The following is a 22,632-nucleotide window of genomic DNA, read 5'->3' as shown; positions in this document are numbered from 1 at the left end:
TGTTTTGAATCACCCTCCCACAGGACTATCCCGACTCTCTGTGATATTCCTCCGACTTCGATTACGCTTGATTTATTAAAAAGATGCATCTTTGAACTTCGAAGGGAAAGATAGGGAAAGGAAAGCGACCGTTTAAACAGCGATCGCTGCACACATAGATAGGATATATCCGCTTTTCGTAGGGAGCTACATTTCCGAATTAACGAAGCATACTTTCTTTGCTGAAGAGAATTCTCGATCGAGATTGTCGATTCAATGAAAGGAGACGGGAGACGCGGATCCCCTCGGTTCGCGAACAAATTTAACCGATCGAACGATGCTGAATGATCTCCGGAGACCGTTAAAGACTCATTTAGCATAATCCGAAATTTATAAAAGAGGGAGCGGAAAGAAAAATTGAACTTGAAAATCAGGGATTGCACGAAGGGGTGGACGAGATCGAATTTGCCGATTCGCGGCTGATCCTTCTTCGATTAAGAGTTCGTTTCCGAGGTATTTTTCAATGTTATTCGCGCCACGAGTTCAAACCCATAGAATTCTTAGTTCTGTCGCGAGAATAAATTCGCGCCGGGTAAAATACCGGCTGGAAAGAAGCGTGAAATTTTACAACGATAGCAAGAGGTACCATAAAAATCGCTTAAAATGCAACTACCGTGAGAAATCCCTGGTGTACCCTCTGGTGTTCCGGGAAAAAATGGAAGCAAGCTGAACGGAATTTTAATCTGTCCTTGTATCGTATTTCGCGCGCTTACGTGAATCTCTATGTACGTACCGTGAAGCAACATCTCGAGAACATCTTTGCCAACGTCCTCGGCGAAACCAGCGTGAACATCTTGAACACGGTTGTCGCAGTCACCTCTTAACACGAGTAGTCGTATTCTCCGTGATAGAGCAGAGCCAGTGTTTTACGAATTTATTCGTGCATTAGCACTTCTTAAACTCACGAGACGAGGGCAAACAACACTACACAAGGAATTTGTCTTGTATGATTTAACAATGGCGCAAGTGTTAACTTTCCTCTTCGGTGTCCGTCGTATCGTTGAAAGATTCGGCGCCGGATGGCTCGACCTTGGCTGGTTCGACGTCGACCAACATACGTTGAAGCTGCTTCCGCAGCATCGTCGACGCGCTCACGATACAATTCATTATGGTAAACAAGGCGTAGTTGTACTTCTGTATCATCGTGTTCTTGAAATCGTTTATGCGAGGCAATTCGATCTGTGAAAACGTAACAATTTCCATGGATCGAGAAAAAAGCAGAAGTTAACGTTGGTAAGTGCGTTCATCGTGCGGTTACTACTTCTCTGTCGTCCAAAGTGGGAGCGATCGTGGCCATTATCCTGCGATACAGGTCCTCGACGTCGGCGCTGCTACCCCACAAGCCCTCGGTATGCGTCCAATAAACGAGACCAGCCGCGATGCTACTTTTCACGAGGAAGAGCAGAATGTTACAGAATTTGTAACCCGACGTCTTTGGCGATGTCTTCTGCGGACACTCGCAGAGCTAAGCAAACGTACATAACGTTACTACGGTTTGGGACTGTATCGTTTCTTTGGATAGAGCACCAAGTTTGCGTACGTGACTCGAAAGAATATCAATATTTGAGAGTTTTTAAGAACAAGCGCGGTATTCCTTCCCTCGTATCTTTGTATTTGCGTTGAGAATCGAGAGACCGGTGAACCAGGTTCTTATTTGCCGGCACACGGTATACGAGCGAATATCGAAGGTGAAGCGGAAAATCGAACAAAAATCGGAATTACTTACGAAACGAAACGTTGATATTTCTGACTAAACGAGTTTATGTTTATTCGCATTGACGGGTATGGCGACCGAATCCTCGAATTGCAGCAAAATACATGGCGAAGCTACGGAAATGGAAACAGGCGTGGAGAGAAGCCCGTGAAAGAGAGGAAAAGATTTGTCGCGTTTACGAAACCCTCCAGAGTATCCGGCTTTCTGTTCAACGAGTGGACCCTAGAGTCTGCTAGTCTGCTAAACGCGACGATGCTTTCGACTCGTGAGGTCACGTACGTACGTGTCCCTAACAAGTACGCCAACTCTAAACTGTCCTCCTCCATTAGAGACTCATCCGCGTCGCTATACCTGTGTACACCGAACCGTCGAGCTAATTCCAGGTAAACGTAACTACGGTATCGACCAATCAGTTTCCTACAGGAGCCGATACATCGTCATTCGTCGCTTCCTAGACGCGTGTATATCGCGCGAACACGAGTCGAACTCGCGCCATGGGAACGCGTTCGCGTGATTTAACGCCAAAGCTGCCTTGTTAACGAGTCGAGATCCGATCCCGCTAACGGAATCTCATTAACGATAAATATATTCTGTTCGACCACGTACGCTTCCTGTTCAACCGTCTTTCCGCCTTTTGAACCGTGCGCCCAACGAAACGATCATTTGGTTCACCTTTGGCGGACAAGTTCTTTGCATGTCTTTCCGCGTGCAGATTTTAATGGGCACCGGTCTCGGAGTCCAATAAGAAGAGCCTCCGGCCACTATGCTCGGACAAGGCTGCATCATGTCTGCATGAACGAGCTTCTGAATCCTCTTTGGTCTTACGCATGTCTCCGGATTGGACAGGTTGATGGTCTGCGCGACACACTTCGTTCCTCTCTTCATCGCTACTCTCAGTTTTCGATTCGAGTCTCCTGCTTCCGATACTTCATCGAGACGAAGAATGAGATCTGGCAGAAATCGGAAACCGAACGACAAAAGGTTTTTCAATAGACTCGGCCAATGTTCGTGGTGGCGCGATTATGAAACAGCCGGCGGAAAATTCAGGTTGCGCCAATCTTTTCTCGAACGCGAACACGCCGATTTCTGTGCGATTTACCACGGGCCCGTTTACGAACTTACGAAATTTCGTCGGCTTCACTTTGCATCGTATAACCTCGAAACTTACGACGTTACGAATTTGCGAAGGAAGGTCGTTGGCCCTGGAAACTTGGAACGTTCCCTTTGTACACCACGGAAGAATTTTGTTTGACGGTTCGCCGAACGTGATACGAAGCTCCTAAAAGTATTGGTCCTGTTCTTTGTCAGTACATGTCGCACGAATTTTGACCGACGTATAAGCGGAAACTTCAGGATCCTCCTAATCCTCCGATTCGTCGCGAACTTTAGCTCGATACCGATCGCTCCAACTACGCGAACTATACTTTCCCAAACGAATCTTTTTGATCGTCGAATCCGCGCCACCAACTTTCCACAGAGGCGAAGCCACAGGCGTGCAACGCGTACAAGCAAATTAAATTTTAATCCCCGAAGGCTCAGCTGTTCGATTCTCATCGACAAGAGAATCTCTATCGTTCGAACGACGAAGAAGGAACGAAAAGAGAGAAACCACGACGTGTACGAAGTAGCCCGACGATGTTACGTATGGGGGTCTCTCAGTCAAGTTTCGTTCGCAAAATCCACGTTCGATTCTTCCTCCTTTCGCTGGCTGCTGATAACAAAGAAGATATAAAGGAGGCGAGATTACAAGTAGGAACGCGGAGATAGCAGCAGCTAGTAGCTGGATGGGCCACCGTAAGAGGAGATTTCGGTTGCTTGATGAAACGTTTCCGAGTTTCCGACTGGAGCTTCGCCACCGCACCGATCTTCCATTACTGTTGCCGCAAGCTACCGGCAACTTTGCGATTTCTTATTCGTCAACATCTTTGGAAAAAGTCGCAAAATTTGCATCCGACAAGTTCGTACATTTTAGACATTTACGCGTCTGACCAGGTTATCTGGCCGTTTTTCTAAACGACGGCGCTTCCTTCCGCCGAGATCGCGCGCACTTGCTGCAATTTTTATCGCGCGAACGTTTTTCAGCAAAGTGGAACCGCCGAACGAACGCGTATGCGTTGCGCGATAAGCGGCGCGTCGTCGTCGGCTACGTTACTTGGAAAAATGAGCAAAAGTCTACGAGTCGGAGAAAAATGACGCGCGAACGTTACCACGATGCGTAATAAATACGTCCGTGACGTTGAAATAGTGGCGCGTTGGAAAAGAGTAACCGAAGGAAGAGACGTTTGACATCCGATGGCCGTTAAAAAGCGACTCGTGGGAAATTTGTTCGCGGTTGCGAGCGGTTTGTATCAGCCGCTCTTGGCGCGATGCTCCGTTATTCCACCGACATACATCACTTTTATCGCGAGATTCCACCGGTCTGATATGCTTATTAATAGACACCCGGCGCTCTTACAGCTCGCGCGAAAAATATGGCACTTAAACGGTGGAATTCTTGTTAAGAAAAAAAAACGACGAAAGAGAAAGGGGGAATGGGAGAAGCGGACGAGAGAGGAGAAAGCAGAGGAGGGTACGAAATGAAAAGGTTGATCGCGGCGCAGGTTGGTGAGCCCAGCTATCTTGCCTCGCCAGGGTAAATGCATTCGTTCCGATCGATTGGGAAATAAATCAAACGTTAATAAATCAACTTTAACATTCCCAGCATCTCGTTTTATAGCCTTTATACCGGATCGATAAAAAGAAATCGAGACGGAATCGCGTCAAATATCGTCCCCGATAGACCGAGTGAAATTGCCGATTGATCAAATTTGCTCGATAAGCACGACCTTTTGTCTATCGCTTTGCTTGTCTATCGCGCCGGTGAATTCGACACGCCAACGGTTACCGTGTTACCCTCCTTTTCTCCACCGAATTCCACCGACTACACCGGGGCGAATGTAAATTTCGACAAAATAATTAATGCGGCCGACGGAACACGTGCAAAGGGGGAGATAGAGAGACAGAGAGACAGAGAGAGAGAGAGAGAAAGAGAGGGAGAAAAAGAGACTTCTTACACGCCTATCGACGTTTGCCGCAAAGGGGAAACCGGAAAATTCACTGGTCGAATGCGCCCTCGTTGGCCTGGAAATTTCCTCGCTGTGAAAAGAAACATCGAAACGCCATGATTCCGGGCAAAAAGGTGACGTTACGAAAGGTACAGTGGTTTCTCGTTAAAGGGAAGTTCGAGATACACTGGCGAAATGGTAGTTGGATACCGCGAGGGCAAGAAAGGGTGGGAAACCGGAACGAAACGCAAAAACGACGGAGAAAAACCGGTGTACGAAGGGAAAGAACGGGTGAGTTTCCGAGTTCTTCAAGGCCTTCTGGTAATTAGGTCGAAAAGAGAAGTAAAAATCGAGCCATAACTCGGCGAACAATTAATTTATAATTAAGTGGAAGCCCTGTGTAATTCAAGAAATTGCTGGCAAAGCGCGCTACTCGAAGGAAAATAAAATTATCCAGAGATATCTATGTACTTTTACCGACTGTGAGTACAAAGTTCTGAGAAGATCATCGTCCAACGTTATCAAGGTGAATAATTAATCGACGCGTTTGATAGAGCGCAGCAAAGTTTTCAACACGATCGACCAGTAGCCTTTCGAAGAATCCTTTTCGTTAGAATTTTCGGATACGTGTCTTCGATCCGGATGAAAAGGAAGGATCGCTGTTGTCGCGAATTCGTCGACGAAAAACCAACGAGAAGCGAAAAATAAAAGATTCGGCGAGAGGCGGCGTGTAGAGTAACGCGAACATAGGAAAGTGGAAATGACCGATTTTCAGAGGATCGTTCAGAAAGCATTTAGGCGGAATTCGAACTCGTCCAGGTAGATATTTCACCGGGTAAATCTGGGTGACACGGATTAAAAGGTATATTATCGTTTCTTCGGTGCGACGGCGAGCGTGCGCGATAAAAAAAGGAAAATATGGCCGGAAACGGGTATTGCGAGACGATAAAGGGAGATTCACGATCGCTTTCGCTCGATGGCTGGACATTAAGAAAAGCATGAACGGCGAGTAGGTCATAGACCTTTTAACGAAGCTATAGATAGAGAGAGAGGCAGAGAGAGAGTGAGAGAGTGTAAGGAACGAAGCACGAAGGAAAAGGGACCTCAGGAAACTAATTTTCGCGATATTAGTCTTACGAAATTGGTTATTGATGTTCCATTCGTCCGCCGATAATGGCGGACGGAAGCGATTCTCCGGTGAAAGGTCGTAAGTCCAGGAAGGTCGAGCATCCCCGGGTCGCACCACCATTGCTCCGTCGTTCGTCCTTCTTAAAGGAATTGCTTCCTTAACGGGCGTTAAATCGACTTTCCCGACCGGTCTTCCTGGCTTTGCGATTGACAAATATTTCGTGGTCGTCTACTCTCTCCGTTCCACCTCCCGCCCCGCTCTTTCCCCTTCTTCGCTGCTTTCTTTTTTTATCCCTTAACTTTTTGCCCGGAATCTTGCTCGAGGTACCACGCTACCTTCTGCTTCCACCTGGGCGAGCGTTCTCGCTTGGCCTTCTGGCGTTCCGCCAACAATTCGTTCTACTCCTAGCTAGCCAAGAATGTTCGAGGAAAGGAGCACCCAACAATCGATAGATTCGTCCAGCGGCTGTCCTCGACGAAACAACGTTTTCCTTTCTACTTTGCTCGGAGATTATCTTCCGTTTCATTCGCAATTCGTGAATTCTTTCGACCAGTATCACCGAACGAACCAACATTTGCCCCTTCTGCAGAAGCTCGAGAGACGACAAAGAGAAGAATTCCTTTGGAGAACAACTCTTAGAACCGGTACAACCGATACACGGTTTACAACCAGCAATAAAATATCTACCAGAGGGACGACGATACATGGAAATCTCTATGGAGATCGATTCGCGAGAAGAACATCTAGTACAGGTATATCGAGCGGAAAATGTAACTTGCAAGGACATCGAACGAACCGATGTAACATTTCTGTTGGATCGTAATCCAAAGATCGAACGACCATTACGCGAAGCGTTTCCGCAGCGGTGCGCGCTAACGTCCGGCCGCGCTTATGATTTGCGACAACGCGACGCCATAAATTGGAATTACTCGGAAATCTCGAGTACGTCCTTCGTTACCGATTTCCATGCACGCTGTGAGAACCGACGTTCGCTTCCAAAGATCTCAAATCCGTACCGCGGTCGTTTCGAACCGACCGACATTTCCCGGAGCCGTCGACCGTTTTCTCTCTTCGATTTGGTCCGTATTCATGCTGCCGTATGAATACAGTTAAGGAGAAGCGATGGAAAGAAGCCGGCCCAGGCCGATTAGGATATGCCGATGGGGCGATCTTTGAAAAGAGCCGGACATTGTACGCGGCTGAGACCCTTCTATCGTTGAAAGTTTAATCACATCGTGCAAGTCCTCGTGACTAGTCGACAAATTAAGCGTTAAGTACTACTGACCTTCTTTCTCGGTTGGAAACTTGCGTCGTCATGTTATGGACCGAGTGAAAAGAGAAGTCTGCGAATAATTTAAGCTATATGTGCAACTATCGAGACACGGAACTCGTCGATAAGTTTCCCGGTGCAGCGAATACTTTGGAAAACGTCCGTACCTATAGTCGTTTTCGTCTAAAAGTAAACTTACGATAAGTGTCTGTATAAGTGTGTGTATAAACGCGCTTAAAATTGCGATGTCTTGCTTTCGGTAAAAAGAACGCTTGTCGAGTTGCCGAAAAGAAAAGATAGATAGATTCGAATAAAATAGTGACTTAAGTTCTCGTGGTTTTCCGCCGGTGCATCGTTAGCATCGGTTTATTTAGAACGCGCGTGATAAACGCGCGATACCTCAAGATGAAAGTCGTATCTCGTGCGGGATGATTAATCGACGAGGCAGTTTCGCGGACATGATGGCAAATAAAAGTCGGTGATCATTACCATAATCCGGACCGCGAAACGACAAAGAGAGAGGACAAGAAAGAACGCGGGAGAAAGCTGGATGGAAGTACATGAAAAACGCGATAGTGCACTAGCGGGGACCGATGTCGGGCGACGTGTTTGAAAGTTAAATTTACGAAGGGGACGTTTCACGGTTGCGCCCTTTAAGGCAATATCCAGGGCAAAGTACGCGCTAGTAGGCCATTACAAAGTTATAATAGTATAGCAACCCTCTTACGATGTTCGGAGCTCCGACTAGGCACGACGTTTTGACTTTAAAATGAAATAGTCGGCGAACGCGTGAGCACCTTTGCCCCGCAGTAAACGTATACAACGGAACTTCCTGTTCCTTTCGGCCGACCATTATACAAAGTGGAGCGTTTTTCCGAAAGGCAACCTCGCCAAGTAACTCCTAATGGTCCGTGTAATGCGAAAATGCCTTGGCTAAACGACTGGCATCTCGCTGTCCACCCTTCTCCGAGATTCTAATTGCTTCTCCACTCTCTGGGGCCAATTCTTCGCGAATTTCAAACGTTCGTAACTCGCTCGCTTCCAACTTGTTGCCCGTTCCTATTCGTCTTCCAGTTTCTTAGAAAGAGATCGGTCTTGCCCGAGTCGCGCTTTCTTCGACTTCCAACAATCGCCAATTCTAACGACTCGGCTTTCTTCGATTTTCTTGTCTCGCCCGAACGTCGTAACGTCACGACGCACGCGTCCCAACGATGAGACTGGAAAATGTTGAGCAAAGCACCGTTGTTCGTTACACGCGACAAAACCAAACGCGAATCCCTTATTCCATTCGTTCCGAGTGAAAACTCGCACCGATAGCGTTGACACGAAGGAGAGCCTCGTAAAAAAGGGAGCAACTCTACAGGGAGATATCTCGTCCCGGTTGGTCGTTGAAAAATGCGCGTTTCTCTTCCGTGACACGTTGACAAATCCTAAGATTTCGCCTGGAATTGAAATGTTACATCGATGTCTGCTCGTAAATCGATCGCTCTAACAATTAAACTTACTCGGTAGAAATAAAATTGGAGAAAAAAGGAATACGAGCAAATTTACCGTAGCGACAAAGTACTTACACGCGCGTGCTCTTAACAACGGATAATTTATTGATAGTTCGCGTATTCGAAGGCTGCTTGCTAACCTTGGCGGTAAAGACGATCAGCGGTGATAAAGTAGCAAAGAAAATGTAGAGTACTTGGGCAAGAAACCGTGCAGAGGTAACAGCGGGGAACCAGAGACTGGCGTACGTATAACGGCGTTCAAGGGACCAGCAAATTCATCTCGCTGTTTCGAAACTCGGTCGTCGCACGAGTTATTCAGCGGACGACGACACGAAACGAGATTTAAAAGTTCTAATGAAGTGCATCCGGAGTGGCTGCAGTACGCGTGCAACGTTTGAACGCGGCCGCATCGTTTTGTCGCTTCTTTTTTCTGACGCGTGTGAATCTCGAAAAAATATCTGTTTCGAGTGGACGCGAACTAAAATAAGAAAATACTTGAAACTCGTCATCGATTGAATAGACTAGAACGCGTACTCGAAATCGCAAGTTGACGCGTGAATTCTTTTTTTCAAAGTTCTCAGTCCATTTTTCAAAGATCTTGAGATCCTTACACACTCTCGCATCTTACGCGTTCTTCGTTTAATTTAAGATCACTTCGAGATCCGAGGCTTCGCACGGTTTATCGCGGTTTATCGCGGTAATTCGCGTTTACTTTTAGATATTCATTTTTCAGCGACGTTGAACTTTTAGTAAAAGAGGAAAGCGAGGCGACTACGCGTCGATCCGCTCGTCCGTTCCTCTTCTAGATCGCTAACGAATTTTCAAAAATAATGCAGCAAGCGGCAGGTGGTATCCAAGTTAACGACCGTATCTAGCAGAAAAGTAAGCCAGAGAATCCTTTGAAGCGGGAAGGAAAAAGCAAGTCACCTCTCTGAAATAGTGATAGCAAGATGAAATATATACGTCTGCGGTGGGTCGCGGGTTAGGAAGGAGATATTCATTTCACGCGTGCCTGCGTGTAAATGCGAAGGTACATACATTCAGGCCCGTATATCATCCCTTTCGAAGGACTTTAAATCAGACTGGAGGCTGAATAACCCGCCGATTCGAGATTCTCCGGAGATACACGGAATTTCAAATGAAAATGTGCTGCTTCTCGAACCTTTGATATAGCCTGCAACTTTTTCATCCGTCACGGCTTTTTCCTCTTTTTTCGCCGACTTTGACGAGATTAGCGATCGACGTTAATAAACGATCGATCTCAAGTCAAAGGAATTCGATTAACGTTTAACCGTTTCCATGAACGATTGTCTTTGCCGCTACGAGCGATCGTACACTTAAGCCTGCAAAAATAATATCGGAGATGAGAGTGGCCGGGTAACGGCGTAGTTAAAAGAAATCAAAATCCTGAAACGGGTACCTTTCCACGGCCGATGGAGCTGCATTAATTACAGCCAACGAATCCAATTAAATCCAGGAGCATCGTCAGTCCCACAGAGACACCACCCATCCACCGCCATTTTGTGGTTCAGCATGAAACGAGGGGACAGAGTTGGTAGCAACGAAGAGTACGGCGCTCGCGGTAGGTCCAGGGGTAGGATGGAGGACTTAAAAATATGATTTTAATACCACTGCTCCGGGGGTCGTCGTATATCACGCTTTTGTCCGCCTACTATTGTCTCTGCACCGAACCCGCACCCTCCCAAAAACCGACATCCCCCTCCCCTCCATCCTCCCTCACCTCTTCCGCCCTTCTTCACCCCTTCATCCACCGACAACCCCTGGATCCACTCGCTTCACCCCCCCCCCCATCTCGCGTTTCTGCGACGTGTCACGCGTGAACGCCGACTACATCGAGCAAAATGTGCATAATTGAAAATTTCCCTACGTACGATTCCATCTGTAAACACTGAAAACAGAGAAAGAAGCGGCGGCGTACGGCAGACCGATTCGTAAGTTTGAATTAGTTAGAAAGCGTGACAACGTTAGTCTCGGGTCTGCGTTTGCGCGGCTGATTCAGCGAGAAAAATTTATAAATCGTCCAATCGATCGAGGAACCGTCGAAGAAAAAGAAACGAGGGGAAACTTTTCTACGGAGTAGAAGTTGCTTTTAATCGCGTGTATCGCGTGACGAAAGGGGCAAGCGCTCGAATAAAGTAGTAGCAATTCCAGTGATTACTACGCGGTACCGTCGGCGTCGGAGAAGCATAGGCTCCCTCCACAGATAGGAAATTCCTGTCTGAATGAGACCCCAGTCGTGCTAACGGAGAATGGAATTAATGCACAAGAAGCGGAGTAACGGAAACGGGATCAGCTGAATTGTATAGGCTGTCTTTCGCGTGATGCGGGAAGAGAAGAGAAGAGAAGAGAAGAGGAGAGGGAAGAGAAGGGAAGGGAAGAGAAGAGAAGGGTAGAAGGGAGAAGAGAAAATCGAGATGGGGTGGTTTTCGCGAGAGGATGAAAACAGACGATACTCGTAGGGATTCGGTGGTACGGGTTCGCTGGCAGGAGCAGAGGTCGAGGCGCTGGACGACGGGTAATTTGTTAATTTCATTATAATGGGTTTCCGTGTTCTCGCTTTTATACGACGTGCAGAGGCATCCGAGCGAGCGATAAATAATATTAGCTAGCTCGGAACGTTTTATTTGTACTAATTGAGACCGCCATAACTTCCCTTCTCGTTTATGCTCTATCCAATATCGCGTCGTCCTTTGTTCTCACACTCGCGTGCTTCATTCGCCGGTTTTCCTCCATTCGAGAATTTCTCATCGCGCCGTTAGTCTCGCACCGCTGACACGAAATAAAAATGACATGCCATTCAATCTTTAATTTATACGTAGGTATGTACTTGTTCGAATCCTTTTTAACCAGGCGTTATTAGAAACTCTTCGGAGGAAGGATGCTTCATGGCGCCTTTGTTTTACTCGCTAAGGACTATGCCGAGTATTCCTATTAACCGAAATAAAAGAACAAACACGAAACAGCAAGGGGCAATATAACAAAAGATCCGACTAAACCACAGTCGAACGAGCACAAAACCTTTGGAATCCCTTTGCAGCAGTTCTGCTATTAAGTTCCCTTGGAAATGAATAAAAATTACATCCGTGACTCTCTAAATTCCTTGGCCGCGCAGCAAGGCGAACGAACCTACAAAAGCAATCTTTCTAGCTAGCGTTCGCTCGTCGTTGCTCCTTGCAACGGGAAACATTAACCGAATCCACTAAATAAGGATCTCTCTTCTGTATCTCTTACGAAGATGAAACGGTAAGATGCCGAAATACACGGTACGTTGGGAAGATCAAAGTACGGAGGAAAGGGCAGATCAATCAGATACTCTTTCCTCGTAAGGCATCGTAATGACGATGTCTATGTTGCGACCGCGAAAAGCACAGATCCAACTAAATCACGATCACTTTGTCTATTATCGAAATAGAACTCGACGTCGCGTATTACAGCTAACGCTACAAACCAGCATACGATTCTACGAACGCTCGCTCTTACGTCGTTTACATAGTGCTTCGTATATATTCTATACGGCATTTTTCAACGTGTTTCAGAATTTCTACAAACAAACGTTGAACTTCTAAAGAGAAAAGCAATAAAGGAAAAAGGTCGTAGTACCTCTGGCAAGTCGGTTTCCAAGTGCAGCTCGGATAATTTTCCTAATGAGTTTCAACATGCCAATGATACTCAAGGGCTCAACACTGGCAATTTTCTTTTCTCAATCTGATTCTGACGACATAAAACGCTTGAAATCTCGCAAGATAAAATACCAGAGCACCGCAATTAGCGAAAATCAACGTGCATTACGTTACATAACAATACGAAACTTCTGTCGTGTGAAATCACGCTAAAAAGTACTTGTACCTTGACGCGTAGCCTGTGGAATTTTTAAGTAATTCCTGAACCTCTGAATCTTATCCGCTACTGGAACACACAACGAAACATGGAAAAATTTTCTTGGCAAACGTTCGCTTAAAAAAGTAATTAAATTTGCGAACGAAGATCGGGCGATAAGAACCGAATCACGCACTACTTTAACGCCGGCTTTGCGAAAAAAAGGTCGACGTGATAAAAACCACCCACATCCGTCACAGCCATTCACCTTACTCGATGAATTTACATAGTTCGTCAGAGTTTGCGAATGACTCGATATACTAAGCCATTACCGTGGCAAAAATTATCAAGGAAAATTAGTCCTTAAATCGAATCTCTCGAATCGATGAGCTCGGAGCAATGACACGATGTTTGGATAAGAACGAGATAAAATATGGAGCAGGAGAGAATATAAAACTGTGTAAAAATAAAGATCGATGGAAAGCACTCTCAAGACGAATGCTATAATTGGTCGTGCGATTTTCCATTTTCGGCCTTGAACGCTGCATCATAGAGAAAAGTAGAAGCACTCGAAGGAACGTACCGGTAATTGGTGGATTGGTAATCGAGTATGCATCTGGAGGATGTTCTATGGCCCATGAACCTCTTAAAACATGGTAAATGCGTTTCTTCCTAAATAAAAGTAATTACGGCTGATGTTATTTGACATGACACGAGGACTGTACGCTGCACACACTGACTCGCCATTTAATTTCCTCCGAAAAACGTCACGTTCGCGTTAACGCAAAGATGTTATCTGTAAGTCGCAAGGTAAAACTATTCGGGACGAAATGTACGCGACTTTATCCACCCTTAGCCATTCCCTCGTGTGAAAACGCGCTTCCGCTCCTCCGATTCTCCATTAAATTTCCTCGTAAAATTAGTCGGTATAGATGAGTTGATAGTCGCGAACCGGCATTTATAACGGCAAAATTCAGTTCCGTAAATTAAGAAGACTCGTGATAATGGCCGGACGCTGCCAATTAGCCGTTCCAGCGGCTAGGAAATCGTTCCAACCCGAAATGGAAGGGCAAAAGTGTGCGTGGGATTCGCAGCGTTCGTACAGGATAATCTAATCGTCCGATGCTACGGAACTGCGAGGAAGGACAAGCAAATTGTTCCTGGAAAATCCTCTAGAGTTCGCAGTTTTTTGTCGCCGCCTTCCAGACTCATTATCCTTTCGTAAGCGTGTATTTTAATCCGATATCCGACCACCGCGGAACAGAGAAGGTCACCTCGAGGAAATGCCACTGTCTATCTAATGCTCTGCTTTTCGATCGGATAAAAGCCGGTTCGAATAAAAAAAAAAGAACGCGAACGCGGCCGATATCTATCGGAGGATGTCGACCGGTCGATCGGTACAGTTTCTTCGCATGTTCCGATCTTCGTTCCACCGCGCGATTGCTCTACGCCAGATCGCGATCTGGCTTTTTTCGCTTAGTTCGTTTGTAAAAAGGAACACAGTCCATTGGATCGTTGGGACAAAAGCGAAGAAGCAAAGCTAGTGACAACGGGATGGGATGATACATGCGTGCAAACCGAAGCTGCTCACGCCTCGGTACGCACAGTGATAGGCGTTTTGTAGGGAATCACATGGTTGGTTCGAAGAGGATGGCTCTGCCAGAGCTGGGACTATAATTCTGCGTTATCGGCGAGTTCACGGACCAACGCATCCCTTCCTGGAAGAGTAACTGATCCTACTTCGCCGTTCCCGCCCCGTTGCCCGGTCACTTGCTGCAGCACTTTAGAAAATCATGCGTTTCACGGGGGTATTTCTTTTTCACGATATTCCAGTCCTCTATTAGACGAACGATCGTCAAGACGTTCTTTCATACCGTTCAACCGCAAATAGTTGCTTCAGCGTTTCGCGAATCTCCACCGCTATTCCTCTCCGTGGTTCTGCGTCAGAAAAGGGCGTCGTCGAGCGACCGTTTATCGTTTAACAGGAGTTCGTGTTCCATGAACGAGTGGGAAGACGAAAATGACGCGGAGCGACACGACCAAACAATCGCCAGTTAGAAATAATTTAAGGATCGTTATCGGGTAGACGAGGCTGCGGGTCGGCGAAGCGTCCCCGTCAGCGAGATCGTCCGTATCAATTCGGTCCACCCTCGCGTTCCGTAGCGACCTTAATTTCAAGGTCGTTCGAAAAACCTTGGTGTAGTTGGTACGATTAGATACTTGGCTATATGTAACCAGCTAGCGAAGGTATTTGGCCAAGCGTGTCCAGTTCTCCGGCGAATCGGGGATGAGCCAGGACGCGACGATGCCTACGCTTCGGTATCGCCGATGTATCGTCTATCAGGCTAGGTTCACGCGCGATTGCCTCGAGGGGCAATGGCGAGTGATGAATTGGTGATTAAGATGAGCCGTCCTCCGTGAACGCGCATCCTCGTTGCGTCCTCGAACAATCGACGCGTATCGACCCGCCGTTTCGCTTCCGCGCCCCCAACTTTTCCTTCTGCGATTAATCGTCTCGTTTCAAATCCGCACGCTCTCGTTTACCTGTTCGCAAATTCGAAAAAAGATACAAAGACGATCGTAGCGATTCCAACAACGTCTCGGAGAAGCGAACGAGCGAGGGAGATTATCGATCTGGCAAGTATAGAAGGACGATAACGGCAAAGTTTCTCGGCAAATTGGAAGAGCCCTGCGGTAATCGCGCGAAATTGCAAGGCATCATCCCCGGTGAGACTCCGTCGCACCTATATTCACAGTTTCCAGTCAGAGTGTACCTGTACGTGGATCCGAGCGTCGAGTTTATATCCGAGAAATGGCACTGGTGAAGTTTCGCGCACAGGTCGGTCTGCGCTCGATCTAGGGGCTGACTTGGTTCTTGGTTCAGTGCCACGTATCGGCATGCAAACGAGGGACGAAACGTTTCGAATAGTTCTAACTTACTGATGCCGAAGATGGGAAAGGTCGGGGCAAGGCGTCGTTCCGCTTCCTCCGACCGCCAAGATCGTTCGACGCTCTGCTTTCGTAATTACGTCTTCGTCGTTCGACAAACGCCTTGTCGTTGAATCGTGCAGAAATATCGGTTTGATATGAAATCTTGGACAATACGCAGCTCGTTAGTTCCCTCCTTGTTTCCTGAACAAAAGACGCTGAATTAATTCCCTGGATGAAATATTACATAATTCAAGGACGAATGCTCGAACGTTCCATAAGACACACCCACTTTCCCATTTTTCTTCCGGTCGAATGGAAATTTCGACAAAATTTCGCTCGTCGTTTGATCCATCCGCGACAAAGAAATTAACGATCGCGCGGTAGTTTGGTAAGAAATAGAACAGTTTTCGTTCGTGAAAAACCACCCTTTTTACGGTATACGATGGAAAATACCACGGCGAAATTTATACTCGGAGATCGCCGCGAAAGTATTAACGAGCCGGACGAGTTTTGGCACGACGAAGAAAGGAAAGCGTAACTTACGAACGAGAGAAAAGCTCGTCTCGCGGCGAGAACGCTGTCTGAATAAAACTAGCGAGAATTGAAGGTGACCATCGCCGAAAAAGATTTCCACTTGTTTTGTGCGAACTTCCTGGAAACTAACGCCTACATATTCTTCCTTTATTCCTCTTTGCGGAGGAAAAAGTAGAAGAGAATAATTAATCGTCAGGCATTCTCTCGGCTGCGTACCGTGAATGGCGGCGACCTGACGATTTTGTAACCCGAGATGTGAAACAATCAAAGTCGAAAGAAAATGTGTATGTGGATGTAACGATGGTCGCATCGATGATGCGCCATATATGCGCAAGAAGCGAAACTAATTTCCGCGATAAAGTTACGCGGCGAACAGACAAAGAAGGTAATGAAGTAAATGAGAAGAGGAAGAGAAAAGTAGGAGCGAGCCAAGGAGCTAGGAAAATTGCTATAATCAACCTAGCGATGAAGTAACAATTACTTACACGTCACACCGTCTTTAAGAGTCAAAGGGATCCACCGTGTTCAGTCGAAGACGACAGTGTGTTCGGGACGAAAACTGGCAGCGAGATTGAGTCGCATCCCACTGTCGCTGGATGAAAAGCGACGAGCAAAGAGAAGGTAGAAACGATCTCGAAACTGAAGAGGAAACCGGCCGAAGCTTGACGGGTGCTGCAATTTCATCGATGCTTTCGAGGCTGAGAAGTCGCCAAGTTTGCAGGCGATTCCAATTAACCAGCCACGCTTTCCACTCCGACCTACCCACAAACCGTACCTCGTCCTTTCTTTCACTTAACGAGATCGACTAGTCCGTCTTCGATGAACAGGAAGGCTGCCTTGGTTCGCACGCAAGGTTCTTCCATGAAAAGTAAATTCCATAAATTTCCAAAGCAAAGATACGGAACGTCCCAGTGTCCCTTTGCACAGAAAGCACGTATCCGAAGAAGCTCGAACGGTAGCGATATCAAAATACTATTTCTTCGACCTCTATTTGGAAAACAAATATTTCACATCGACTCTCGTACGCATCTCTATGCATTCCTAGAAGAGGATCAGACCCTTTATTCCGAGTTTTAGGTTAGCCCAACTCTTTGGGATTCGTTCTTTTCTGTGGAAAGTTGGAGATCCACCGACAGCCCAGCTCGTCCGAATCGAACGATCTGCGAGATCCCACGAAGCAGACTCGATCTCTCGTTTCCTTTATCTTCCGGATACCTGGAGGCGAACGGACGCGGTGCTCCCTTCCACGAAACGAGGAATGAGATGAGACGGACGACGAGGAACGTGACGTTTCAGTCTCCTGGAGAATTTTAATTTCATTTCTTATCCGTGCGAGTAAAGGAAGAAGGAGATCCGGAGAACGAAAGGAAGAAGGAGATTTAGATGGAGAGTCAACTGAGCCCGTTTGTCTCGACGTGACGAGAATGGATTTTCACGGACGAGACTGAGCAAAGATGATTACACCCTCGCAAGGGGTGTCCAACAATCCGACGCTTTCTCACGCATCTTCGTTCTTCCTTCGCCACCTATAGATTCCTACTTTCGCGGGCCGTCTCCTGCTGCAGATTACGACTGGTCCATCAATTTCTTGGAATTTTTCAGCCAACTTCCTCCTAAGCCGACATTCCATATTTTTTGAAACATGGCTAACCAAAGATATCTAAGAAACGCGTGCGACCCACAAATTGGCCAGGTGACATAAAAATAGCTACACGTGGTCCATGAGATCTTTTGGTTTCGCGGGAAATTTTTATCGTTGCGGAACATGTTGCCGAGAACAAAGAGCCACCCGCCTATTTATAACGCTCCTTCCTTCTTCTGCTGTTTCGGTGTGGGTTAAGCCGCTATTTTATTTCTCTATAATTCAAGCTTTTCCTCTGTATCTGCAACAGCCGAACGAGTTACACGGTATTGTTACGTGTATCACAAAGACTGTATTATCGCTTCTTTAATTCGTTTATCTAATGAAAATTAGATAAATTTTTATTCAAATATCAGACGTTTCACGATTGAGGTACCGCTGATGTTTAGTAAATCGAGTTTCTTCGTTCGGGACGTTATCGGAAGTTGATAACGAAAAACTAAACAATCGAAAGTATTCACGAGAATGCAGGAATTACGGTTAAATTATAGGAAATGTTTGAAATTAATTGGCGACTAATTAATAAAAAGCATGGCAGGATGTCGAGCAACAAAAACAAGGATGGGCGGTTCCCATCGAAAGGAAAGGAAACAACCACGGCAGGTGAATGAAACGAGAGTAATGCAACCAATTAGTATGAATTAACATCAAGCCGCCAGAAACGGAGGTGGAGTGAAAAGAGGAAGGGTGCAAGTTGCATTCTCTCATCCCTTCGCTTCCGTCGGTAAAATAATTACCGAGCGTTTCTTCACCCTCGCCTCAGCCTCCAGCGGCACCACCACCATCATACACCGATGCTCTGCACTCCTCCTCTTTTCCTGTGATCGCGCTACTCTTCCTCGGTTAAATGATTTCCGTGAACTTTCTGTCGGTGGTAGATACTAGCCTCAACGTTCCTCTAGCCGCTAGTCCATCGTTGCTACTCTCGATGCTGCTCAAGAAGCTAAAGTAACCCTGACGAACAGTTTGAACAAGCGAACGTACACCGGCATTACCGTATTCTAGACACGAATACCGTAGGAACGAGAACCAGAGAACCCGGCCAGAGAACCTCTCGAAGTCGCGTTCCTGTGAAGCGACTAATTTGTTTCCCTCCTGAACAACAATGTACGGCTAATCCGACCGGCGAGTAATCGCGAAGAAATGATAAGTAATGAGCAAATTTGTTTCGCCAGAGTTGAACACTTGCTCGCGATTGATCACCTTTATTTATCAATTCCCCACCCACGACACACCTCTTCCGTGAACGATTTCTCAGCTTAATTCGCCCGGCTCTCGAGAAAAACGAAACGAACGTCGCAATTTATGAAGCGTGTCGATCAGTCTAATGCTGTCAAACAATATTTCGCATTCAACGAGAAACCTTGAATTTCCAAGCGGTTTGGTCGTAACTGTTAACGCAATTACCAACGAGTCGCGTCAAAGCGCGACTGTTTGTCGGCGTGAACGTGAGAAATAGGGAAAAGCAGGTGCAAAGGGAAACCAGGAATGCTCTGTTCAACTAGCATCTCGCCAAGGCAAGGTAATTTGTTTCCTTAGAAGGAACGATATACCGCTCTAATCCGTTTCACAACGGGCTAAATTATTGACTCTAATAAATATAGCTCGCTCTGATGCTAACTCTTGCAAAGAAGATGCACCAGACGAACCTACCAACGATAATAATGTTGTCGAATTAAAGCGTTAGCTCGATCACGAAGAAGTCAACGGCAACAGAATGAATGAATAAAAGATAGAAAGCTAACTTCCTGATTACTCTATTAACGATTGATCTGTACAATACTGGCACGTATTTAATTTAGCAAGGTTTCCAAAGCGAACACCACGCGAACGTATCGTACCGCGCTACGAATTTATATTAGAAATATATTAGAAAATAGAAATGAAAGAGGAATTAACATCTGGAATATGTAAAATAGATAGGATACCCTAGCGAGGAAATAAAGAGTCATAAATCGCGTATATTCTCTACAGAGGAGATAACTCGGATTTACAAATTGATAACCACCCTGTAAATCTAAATTTTAAACATATTTACTGAAAATCTAGCTTGTATAATGTAATTAATATAAGCGATAAAGTTATTCGACTCGATGATTCTCCATATGTTTTGAATACACGTGCACATTTGCACAAAACGTGTACACACACTATCGCGGACCGTAAATCGACAAACGAAACGAACGAACGGATATTTTAACAAAAATATCGCGGAATAATTCGGAACGACACGACGTGCTGATTGAACACACCTATTTGTTCGCGTACCTTCGACTGGTTATTAACCGCAACCCGCTGATATGCTATCGTTGCAAATTAAACTGATCGGGTGTGCTATCTCGAAAAACCGTTATTAAACCATCGAGTCACGATAGTTTGCGTAAAGCCAATTATGTACTCATCGCAACCGTTTTCATTCCCTTTCCCGCGGATAACGAGAACATTTTGAACAGCGCAACACTGATCCCGTATCTTTTTTCCCACGATTTCGCGTGTAATTTCAACTGGATCGTAATCACATCCGAAACACCATGTCGTTCAAGCTATCGTTGCCTGCGTAAATTGCATCGAACCAATCAAGCGGACAATCCAACTGCTTGCAGACAATCCGAAAAATCCTATGGACAGAGAACTGAATAATAAGAGGATTCGTTTACGACAGCTCGTAAAGCATGACGAACGTTACCAGCTGCGGACCTCGTAAATATCAGTCAGCGTAGCCCCGCCTCATGAATTTATGGACTGGCCCGCAATATCGCTGATAAGAATCGGCAAGTGTCCAGTTGTCGCAACGTACATTTCTTATACCATCTACAAATGCCGTATAATCAGACAGACCAAGAAGCAATATCCAACCAGGTGAAAGTCAAACAATTTTATTATCGTCGATTCAAAACGATCCAAACTTTTTCCTTTTAAGAGATACGTGTATGCAAATTTATTCTAATACCTCGCAGATGAAAAATATCGTTTGGCGAGGTTACTCTTTGCCGTTGTGACTCTTTCCTTTGCATGCGATGTAGACGCCTCGATCAACCGAATTGTTTTTACTGTAATTATGACAAAACGTTGACAAATAAACGAAAGGTAATTAGAAAAAGAAGGTGTGATGTAAGAGAAACATATAAATATGTACCTGGAGTGACTGAAAGTATAAAACCACCTAAACATTTTTTCAATATCGGTGTTCGAGCTTCCGCGTTTTTTAGATTTTCTCGAATTTCCTTTGTATCTTTCCGTCCCTTTTGTCTGCGGCATTAACGTCGGTTCTGCGGTAACTGTAGTAGAAGAAACTTTTGGTGAAATTACCAATGTATTCCAAAACTTATTGCCAAACGGAGTATTTTTGTAGATCGAAGGCTCCTTGATCTCATTAGAGGAAACAGTAGAATTCATGGAATTCCATGGAACCTTTTCAAAGACTTGGGATACACCGCCAGTCCGATTATTCGAAGGACTTTGATTAAAACTTTCGGTCGGGTTAGTAGAAATTTTATCTGAATAAACGTGACTTTGCTCACTGGTAGCTTTTACGTCAAAAATTTCTCGACTATTTACATTCTTAGATTTCCCTAAGTTAAAGCCGCTGACTTTATAATCGTACGATACAGAAAAGTCACCTTTCTTACGCATTTTCTGAGTACCATGCTTTCTCACACTATTAGTCTGCGTGGCGCTAAATATAGTAGGGGCAATTGATTCCGTCGTTCTTTCTTTCTCGACACTTGTCGCTATTAATTTTTGATAACTAGAAGAAGTCATCGTTTGCAAAATACGAGCGGTAACAGCGTTCGAGCCAGTTACAATTGGTTTAGTTTCTTTGCTAAATTCTGTCGTTGAGAAATTAATATCTTTATCAGCGTCAGAATCGTCTCCACCTTCATTTAGTTCGTCTCTCGTAAAAATATTCGTGCCATTTTTATTCCGAGTAAAATTATTCGCGGTGTTAATCGTAACGGATTCATTCGCGCTCAAAGTCGATATCTCTGTGTATTTCCGTTTGTCAGTGGTTCTTTCTGAAAAATTTGTAATATTTACGAAAGCGGTTACCGTCCTTTTTTCGTCGATTTGCTCGCTTATCGAGTGATGCTTCAAAGGAATATTATATATTGTATGAAAATTGCCGGTTTTGCCTTCGCTCGTCACATCCGAACTGCTAAGTGCGATTCGTTCGATTTCAATCGTGCTACTGGATTCATCGTTGTTAAAAAAAGTGCTTATAGCAAAATTCACTGAGGTTTTATTTATTTTTCTTGAATTAGCGATCGAGTTATCGAGTTTCTTCGTTTCCTCCTTCGAATCAGTGCTCGTGGTGCTTTCGTGTACAGACGTCGCAGTCGGACTATCACAATATTCGATCGAATAAAATACAAAGATCAAGCTTGTGAAAAAGTCTTTATCGTTGAAAGTTAGAGCTTTTGTTACCAACCTGCTTATACTCCAAAATCCAGATTGCATAACATCGAAACGTTCTTCCATTTGGAAGTAAGCGATCACTAAAATTCTGAACAGACGATCCAGTTTCTTTAAGAAAATTGATTCCTTCGGTTGCGCTCTTTGCAGAAGCAACAGCCTTGCCCAGTCTGATTTCAAAGCACCGAAGGGCAAAGCTGTGACCGGGCATTTGAACCCGCCGATCATCATATTGATCGTCGGCACATTCTCGAAATTGAGATTCGACAAGTAATCCTCAATATCACCGACATCGAATTTCAAACAATCATCCGGCGGCACGTATGAACTTGCTTCTGTGGGGAAATGCTCTTTTTCAATTTTGCTTTGCATCAATTCGCTACGCATCAACATATTATATATCAAAGTTGCGTGTATATATATTAAAGAAAATAACACTTACTGGAAAAAGTGGCAAGGAAGGCGGCTAATAAATAGAGAAACACACGCGGAACTGCCACTTGCGACATGATTACTGCGCTAACTGAGGCCACGTATATTCTATTTCGTTGGAATCGGCACATTCTGTACGTGGATGCTTGCG

The 22,632-nt window shown here is 45.4% G+C and overlaps 2 protein-coding genes across 5 annotated transcripts; both read right to left on the bottom strand.

Moving 5' to 3' along the window:
* Positions 1 to 3: 3 nt before the first annotated feature.
* LOC100649496 lies at positions 4 to 15,552 on the bottom strand. The gene is made up of 4 exons (XM_020863220.2): positions 15,470 to 15,552; positions 2,426 to 2,703; positions 1,301 to 1,504; positions 4 to 1,218 (listed from the first exon to the last, which is right to left on the bottom strand). Exons 2-4 carry the CDS (start codon positions 2,636 to 2,638, stop codon positions 1,009 to 1,011), a joined length of 627 nt encoding a protein of 208 aa, XP_020718879.2. The 5' UTR covers positions 2,639 to 2,703; positions 15,470 to 15,552; the 3' UTR covers positions 4 to 1,008.
* Positions 15,539 to 22,625, bottom strand: LOC100644290. 4 transcript variants are annotated; one of them, XR_007224036.1, is made up of 6 exons: positions 22,492 to 22,625; positions 22,066 to 22,384; positions 20,773 to 21,978; positions 20,587 to 20,686; positions 20,334 to 20,447; positions 19,578 to 20,254 (listed from the first exon to the last, which is right to left on the bottom strand). XR_007224036.1 is itself a non-coding variant. In XM_020863218.2 (5 exons), the coding sequence occupies exons 1-4, from the start codon at positions 22,610 to 22,612 to the stop codon at positions 20,617 to 20,619; spliced, it is 1,716 nt and encodes a 571-aa protein (XP_020718877.2). In that variant the 5' UTR covers positions 22,613 to 22,625; the 3' UTR covers positions 15,539 to 15,661; positions 20,587 to 20,616. The 4 variants fall into 4 exon arrangements, 3 of the variants coding, with proteins under 3 accessions (XP_020718877.2, XP_048261746.1, XP_020718876.2); XM_020863218.2 differs by lacking the exons at positions 19,578 to 20,254; positions 20,334 to 20,447 and adding an exon at positions 15,539 to 15,661; XM_048405789.1 differs by having other exon boundaries at positions 19,578 to 20,447.
* Between the last annotated feature and the right edge of the window lie 7 nt (positions 22,626 to 22,632).

This window comes from Bombus terrestris, chromosome 5 (assembly GCF_910591885.1).
Source record: "Bombus terrestris chromosome 5, iyBomTerr1.2, whole genome shotgun sequence".
Classification (NCBI taxonomy): domain Eukaryota; kingdom Metazoa; phylum Arthropoda; class Insecta; order Hymenoptera; family Apidae; genus Bombus; species Bombus terrestris.
This window is presented reverse-complemented; position numbering and strand designations above follow the sequence as displayed.

Coding starts and splice junctions, on each gene's coding strand:
- LOC100649496 (XM_020863220.2), bottom strand. CDS start 2,638: ATGAAGAGAGGAACGAAGTGTGTCGCGCAGACCATCAACCTGTCCAAT. Junction 1,505..2,425: donor AAAGAACTTGTCCGCCAAAG/GTGAACCAAATG, acceptor ACGTTTGCTTAG/CTCTGCGAGTGTCCGCAGAA. Junction 1,219..1,300: donor CCACTTTGGACGACAGAGAA/GTAGTAACCGCA, acceptor ACGTTTTCACAG/ATCGAATTGCCTCGCATAAA.
- LOC100644290 (XM_020863218.2), bottom strand. CDS start 22,612: ATGTGCCGATTCCAACGAAATAGAATATACGTGGCCTCAGTTAGCGCA. Junction 22,385..22,491: donor CTTCCTTGCCACTTTTTCCA/GTAAGTGTTATT, acceptor ATTTCCCCACAG/AAGCAAGTTCATACGTGCCG. Junction 21,979..22,065: donor GGATTTTGGAGTATAAGCAG/GTTGGTAACAAA, acceptor ATATTGTGATAG/TCCGACTGCGACGTCTGTAC.